This window comes from Rhipicephalus microplus, chromosome X, assembly GCF_043290135.1.
Source record: "Rhipicephalus microplus isolate Deutch F79 chromosome X, USDA_Rmic, whole genome shotgun sequence".
NCBI lineage: Eukaryota > Metazoa > Arthropoda > Arachnida > Ixodida > Ixodidae > Rhipicephalus > Rhipicephalus microplus.
The window spans coordinates 229,893,570-229,901,423 of NC_134710.1; the positions used below are offsets into that span (position 1 = coordinate 229,893,570).

The window sequence follows — 7,854 nt, forward strand, 5'->3', positions numbered from 1 at the left end:
ATATATATATATATATATATATATATATATATATATATATATATATATATATATATACGGGTTGTCACAGGTAACTGACACCAGAGTATAAAAATGTGCCGGCATCCCCACATCGGTGGTCTAGTGGCTAAAGTACTCTTCTGCTGACCCGCAGGTCCCGGGTTCGGATCCCGGCTGCAACGGCTGCATTTCTGATGGAGGCGGAAATGTTGTAGGCCCGTGTGCTCAGATTTGGGTGCACGTTAAAGAACCCCAGGTGGTCTAAATTTCCGGAGCCCTCCACTACGGCGTCTCTCGTAATCATATGGTGGTTTTGGGACGTTAAACCCCACATATCAATCAAAAATGTGCCGGAACACGCGATCACGACGCGACCAAATGCATGTTGTTCACCGTTGCGTGGAGTTTTTGTCACCATTTTTGTCCTTTGTTCGTACTTTACAGTGGAAGCTTTCACTACAGACTGTGTCCGTCTAGCCTTTAGATTATTGTTTTGATGCATCGGTTCATATTAGTCGGTGTATTTAATTATTTGCCAATATTAATATCACATAACTGCGGCTGTGCGCTCTGCGTTTACTTGGAGATCTGACCTCCCGATTTGTTCAACAAACACAGCGCATCAATTACCCATAGAGGCAGCAGTGAAAATTCCTTTTCTAAATAAGTTGCACATAGCAGACCATCAGATATGACATTTTAGCCGTGATAGTGCGTTTCTAGAGCATCCCCTCGAGGAGACTAAATGTGAGTTCACTTTCAGCAAGGGTACATACACATGCGGGAACAAAATTCACGCACTCATTGGGTACATGCCGTCACGTGCACGCCATCGCAGTGTCGCAAGCTCAGATGATGTCACGCTTTTGCTTTCTCTGATATTCATCGCTACACGAGATTGAACGCAGATGATAAATAGAATTGGATCATTACAGGAAATTTGGTTGAGAAGACCTGCTTTGAATTGTTACAGAACGAAAAACCCCATTCCATTTGACGCAAGCGCACGCGAGTTATAGCAATGCAACTTTCGCCACACAAATGAGTGTTTTACTGGCAACGCTGAATAAAGGGTTTACGCTGCGCAGCGGCCATGCTGTGTCCCCTGCTTCTGCTGGCGGTGGGTGCCGTAGTGGCTCTTGGTCGTCCCAGCGACCGGACGCCCTGGGACTCTGACGCCCGCGACTTGCTGGCCCTGCGCTACCTGTCCGGTGAAGGCCGCGGTGTCCGGCCGGCCTTGACCAAGCGGGCGCTCAGCCTCTTCGCCCACTGGCGGCCCCAGTACACCCCCGGAGGCGACGAGCCCGAGCTGCCCAGTGACATCTCTGGAAGGCCCCACGGACTCCCGCTGCGCTGGGGCTAGGCCACCCGAGCAGCAGGGACCGCGTGGGCTCGTTTATCGCCAGGCGACGCCAGTGCGAGGCAGCGCACGTGCCTGTATTCATGAAGTCTCCCACACTCCAGTCCTACGAAAAATTTACCGAGGCAGAAATGAGAAGCCATCTCTCTTTTGTTCGTTTGTTCCGATTCGGGCTTCCTTTTGGAGTAGTGGATTAGGCCCGCTCCACTTCCTATATTACTGTGAAGACCATGTGATTTATAGAAACATTCTGCGTGCTGCATCAGCTGCATTTGCAAGCATGGATACAGCTTCTATTTATTTATTTATTTATTCATTTATTTATTTATTACTTTGTCATTACATAGAACAATTTATCCCTAGTATTAAGTCACACAATCTCAGATGTCCCCTCCGTAGATGTGGTAGTAGTGCGTCGTTAGAGGAGTGGTAGGTATCACATTGTCAGCATAACAAAAACGATGCGATGGTCATTGCGTGAAAACACGACAAAATGAGCACCTCTCACTTACCATCCACCTTTGCAGTCATGCGCAACACACATGGCTGATGTGTTCAACGTTTTCCTGTGTTTCTATAACTCTCGTCGGTTGCCGTTAGTGACCAGCGCCGATAACTCCAGTTTTTCACTTACTGCAGGTTCTTTTGAAGTGTTGTGACTGTGGTGTAGTAATGACTAACGATCGCAATTGCGACACTCCAGTGTAGTACCATATAAATACAGTGCTAGAAAAGTGGACATATAAAGCGAAATAAAAAAAGTGCAGAAAAAAAAGCACAGAAGAATGTTAACCAAAAAAAAAAACAGGAGGAGGCTTTGTTTTAAGCAGCGATATAGATATAATAAAGTTTCATGCCAGCACAACATCACCCCAAGTAGCCAGCCTAATGCAAACTGTAGTCAAAATTTATTTTTAAAATGAAGGTTTGCGCAACTGCACATGTATTAGAATAGTCTTGTCCTGGGATCATTGGTACGTAGTTTGAAGGAACAAAGAATCCAGCCTTGAAGGACGCGTAGACCAGAGGAGTAGGTTTTTCCGAGCACACACGCTGGTATACATGTTCCTAAAATTTCTTTTTTTTTCTGGACGCGTCATTCAGTGCTAGGTTTATCGTCCTTTCAAGCTTATTTACAATTTCTAAATAAACGAAGTCAACTGTTCGCTTAAAATAACAAAACAGGCCGCTTTTTACAACAGTCATTGGATTGCAGTGTGCTTGGAAATGTTACCTAGAACTAACGACGCAAGTGTTCCTAAATAGTTACATTTTACTGAGAAATGATTCTTGCCCTGTATGAAACATATGATATACATTCGTGAGCGTGCGTCTCGTTCAACGCAATAAAATATCTCTCAGGTTATTGAAATGAATTTGAGAATCTGTGTATGTAATCATTGTATCCTTGTGTTTCAAATGATTGCTATTATGCTTATTTTTTGCATTTTCAGCAGAAACAAATTGACGCCTTATGAAGCGTTGGTCTGAGGAGGCGTCGCTTTCATTTGTTGTGAATACGAAATAGCGTACAGGGAGATTATCTATATGTAGCGTGAAGGCCAATGCAGTGCAGCGACTGAAGAAAAAAAAATATCCGTGATAAGCACTACGATGTAGACAGGTGCGATGCGAATTCGCGTGCCCGTGAATACGAAGGCGTAAAAAAGTAAGAGGAGAGGGCACGCATTAAGCTGCGCGAAAACTAATTAGAGCCCAGCTTGTCAGTGCTTACGGGATCTCTGTGGTTCACTGCAGAATATACATCTGCGGTGCAAAGGCATCGCTATACTCTTACACGAAACAAAAGCACCGGTCTTGCAATGCTCTGTATGCAAACCGTGATTGCTTCTACAAAACATTAGAAACGCGCATAATTTTGCTAGCGGTGTTGTTGCGTATAGTTTCGTGCACTTAATGTTACTTAATCACGCAAATTTACTGACAAAAACATTTAAAAGCTTGAGAATACTCCTAGTTGTTTTCTACAAGATAAACAAACAGAAATATTTGAAATGTTTAGTGAGCGTTTGTTTCATGCACACAAGATCCCTTACGAAGTACCCACACTTCCTTTGGTGACTTGCCAAATATATACTTCATCATAGATGTCTCTCATAGGTTTCGTTTTGTGTAAAATATGATATATTCGACCACTGTATCGATACTTTTCTCTATCAAGTGTAACACAAAGAAGCAGCAAAAAGCATGAGCTGCGTATATTGCAGCACACACTGAACTGAAGCGATTTGACTTTGAGCGTCTTGCATGCTTCGTTGTTACAGTGTACCTTGTTGTATTGCTTGCTGTCGAATAAAATTTTGTTGTAGCAGTGTTGTTGGTAGTGTAATTCGATTTCCACCTACTCAGTTACAATTTACTTAAACTGCTGCTCTAGTTCTGAGTTGGTTTGACAGGAAATATCAATAATCGTTCTTTCGAAAATGCCTATTCAATGTTTCAGCACTTCTCAAACTTCTCTGCTATCTCTGCAGCAATGTGGCGTCAGCGCGTCACCAAACATACAAACCAGAAAATATAGGGCACCAAGTGCTGGTGCAAAAGGTAGGAGGGCTATATGTGATGACATACTCGGTGTAGTTCAGAGTACATAACGTGCTTCTTTCATATTTGCAATCTCTGTCAATGCTAATCACTTTCCTGCCAGCATTTTCTTATTTTTCAGGTTGGCTGTTTAAAAATTCGGCAGATCCCACGTTTCTTAGAGGTTTATGTAATGCGAAGCATGCGCTTTTAAGGTGACTGTGTTGTAATTGTTTTATTGAGCGAAACCTTATGAAGTGGCGCTAAAGATATTGTCAAGTTGCTTGTATATGGTTGTCACGGTCTCAATGCTATTAAAACCCCCTTAAGCTACTACGCCGTGCGTAACAGATTGGTGGATGGTTCTGGGTGAGACGAACCTAACCACGGAAGCTTCGCTCCCTGGACTTCACCGCAGCCGCCACCTTGCCAGACTTCTGCCTTCACCAATCAAAATGTCCCAAGACCAGACTTCTGCTGCACCGTGGCCAACTTCGATGGGTTCCATGCCATACTACTGAGTGCCACCAAATTTGTGCAGGAGCTCAGGAGAAGACGTCGACGTGTGGCTCAAAAACTCTAAGCTTCTATTTTCGCTGTCACCCACCTCGTGTAGTACGAGAACCACGAGGCTTTTGTTGCAGAAGTGCCCCGGCGATTACGACACAACAAAGAAATGCCAGGAGCATACATGGGATTCGAGGGCACAGCTTCCAGGAGAGACATGTACGGCATACACCGAGGAAATTTTGAAGCTGTGCAAGATAGTAAATGCCAGCACGTCTGAAGAAGACGAGGTTGGACACGTTCTCAAGAGTATAGACGAAGACGTGTGCAATTTATTAATAGCAAAAGAGAGCCTCAACTTCATGTCCTACGTGATTAAACACTCGCATCTTTTAATCACTGAAGATGCAACGAATCTCCGAGAAATTCGGCCGCCTGTCCGTCGCAACTGTGACAAGTGTTGAAAAAGTGCCCCCCGATGACCTTGCTTTGTCCATACGGCAGATTGTAAGAAAAAAACTGCTTCGGTGTCAACAAACTTATAATAACCCCAGCGACTTTCAGGATGCCTTTAATATACGCAAGAGAACCAGAAGGTATGCGAACTTCGGTGACTCTTGCTCCATGGACACCATCGGGCAATGCAGCGTCAAGGCACACGGCATGCTGTGGGTGCACAAATTCACGCACAGACACACGTTAGACAGCTGCATATGTTTTATATAACCAGTTGTTCAGAGCTGCGTACTGATGGCAACAGCAACGTGAATAGTACTAATACGCTTCATATCAGCTTCCTATATAACCAGCCCTGCAACCGCTATTGACGTTTCGCGAACATTAGGGCCTATTTGAAAAGTAGTTCCGAGACCTTACGTGTCTCCGAGACCTTACATGCTTGATTGCCAGGCAGAATGCTGGAGTTCGACTCCTACTGGGACCTTGGCAATTAATCTTTGCAGTCATTGGGTCAACGCTTCCGATGTCCACTTTCTCTAAACGCTCACGCGTTAAAACTACCCATGTCTGTCCTCCCCGTTTCTGAGTAGACATAAACTGTCGATAACTTGTGGCACATACCCGCATACCCGTGGCGCATATCCGCATGCGGGTACGTGCCAAACGTCTGGCTTATAAGGTTCGACGACGTACGTAACGGGATTCTGACATTATCTATGTGAAGACCAGCGATTCATATCGGTCAAACCATCTAACCCTCCCATACTAATTTTGGTCCACCCAAATTGAAAGGGGTGATCACAGAAGCACCGAGACTTAGGTGGCTAGATAGATAAATAGATACGTAGATAGACGCTCAAAGTGCCTGCTGTACGCGAAGAAATGCTTCACAATCAAAATTCACCTATAATTACAATACTGCCTAACATATGTCGAAAAGAAAATGTTTACCTAACTCAGAATTGCTAACGAAATATATTAGACCCTTTGGCTCACTCGGACTCAGATTGACCAAAATTTTTCTCAATCGAAGTCACTCGTACTCACACTGACTTTTTTTTTCAACTGGAGTGACTCGGATTCAAAGTCACCATAACAATTTTTACTTGGACCCACTAACTAAGATTCCCGGCTCAATCTGAGTGTGAGTGAGTCGAGTCACGAGTCCGTTTGCGCATATTTAACTTTTTCTACCATGGTGTCAATGCTCTAAAACAGTAATATCTCGCATACCTGGTGTTCTACTGGGCACTTTTTGGTCTCGTACATTTAAATACGAGTTGAACGAGGTTGCCATCCGATAACAACATACGGAGATGATTCCGTTATATTTTAAGATGTGAAGCGTCTTATCGTCGAGCTCAATTCGATGTACGGCGTGACCACTGTTGCTGTGCATCCCCTCTTTCTCCTCTCCTACGCTCCTCCTCTCTCGCCTAGCAACTCCGACGTGGGCAGCGTCTGCTAGCCTACGCTCGCTTCCCCCTCTATATCCTCTAGGCATCTGTCCAGGGGCACGTACACAAACACAAGCCGCATGAAGATCTCACGGGCTCGCAGCTCCGTTGGGTCTTGTTACGTATGGATTCGTTTTCGCTCTGACAACTTTAAATATTGAACCAAGCATATTAGGTGAGGCGAAATTAATAGCTTTTAATAAAGTATTTTTAATTATTGATTATTGTGACAAAGCTTTATTCGCCCCCCCCCCCAAAAAAAAAAGATTTTCGTACATGTCGTGAATGTGGATGAAGCCGATGGAAAATAATACAGCAGAAGGCTGGGCATAGTCCGACAGCAACACGCACGTACATAGTGATGGTGTGATCGACTTCGTACGACATTTTCGGTCTACCGTTCATTATCACCTAGTCTAGCCTTGCATTATGCTGCTTCGCCGAAGTTGGTATCCTTGCAGTCGCTCGAGCCTGTTTTGATGTTCTGGCACCTTTGCGCTCGGGCAGATTTCTATGACAAGCCTCAGCTTAGCTCACTCTTACAGGTTCGGTCCTTACTGGTGGTCAGTCGTCTTTTGTCCACCTCAAGCGCAATTATTACAACACACTTAAAATAGTACAATCAACGTCGCCAACACATGCTTTGCCTTCTCTATCTGCTGTTTTTCATATAGGTTGTGATGTGCTTATGTAGTTGTCTATGAGCGCCAAACACTGATTAGTATTTCTGGACTTTATAGAACTGCTGGATCCGTGATAAACACCAGGGCCTCACGTTTCAGCTTCATTGACTGACTACCTGTACAGAGTGCTGAAATTTTTTGTTGCGTTTATTCGACATACATGCGTACCGTACTCCGATCACTCGAGTGTGGTGTGCCTGAGACGTCATTCGCAAGAAGGTGACGTCTCTCGTCAATGGTGGGTATGAGAATGTGGAAGAAATGGCGTAACATTTGAAGCTCAATTATTTGTTGCAACATGCTTAGCTTATACGCTTAGTGTGTTGCAATCGAATGTTTTCGGTCTATTGGCTCTGTTTCAGACTGTTTGTGTGTTGCTGGCAATCAGTGTTGCGGGATCACCACTCCGGAATCGGAATGATTCCGGAGTGGCAGCGGATTCCGCAGTCTCATTGGAATCGGAATGATTCCGGAGTGGCATCGAATTCCGAAGTGAAAGTGGAATCGGAATTCCACATTTTCGCGACCCCGAAATAGAATGGCGACAATGCTTGGAGGAATGGAATCATAATGGTATGACGGCTTTTTTCGAGAATGAAGCACGTTTTCGTTCCCATGCTGTTTTTCCAACTTTAAACAATAGTAAACTGAAGCCTCAAACTTAACAATATAGCAGCATTTTTAAAATGACTTGGCTGATTGGAAGCACAGTACATCTCGTAAACCAGCCACGGTGGTGTATTGGCTACTTAAGCACTTAACTGCTGACCCAGAGGCCGCAGGATCGAATACCAGACGTGGCGGTAGCATTTTCAATGCAGGCAAAAATGCTTGAGGCCCATGT

General features: G+C 44.5%; 1 protein-coding gene across 2 annotated transcripts in view; it reads left to right on the forward strand.

The window, feature by feature from the left end:
- Positions 1 to 3,694, forward strand: part of LOC119187850 (uncharacterized) — a 193,547-nt gene extending 189,853 nt beyond the window's left edge. For both annotated transcript variants that reach the window (XM_037435944.2, XM_075878749.1), the window contains exon 2: positions 1,089 to 3,694. In XM_037435944.2, coding sequence (XP_037291841.1) covers positions 1,089 to 1,363 — 275 coding nt within the window. In that variant the 3' untranslated portion in view covers positions 1,364 to 3,694. The remainder of the gene's footprint in view (positions 1 to 1,088) is intronic.
- Positions 3,695 to 7,854: the final 4,160 nt, after the last annotated feature.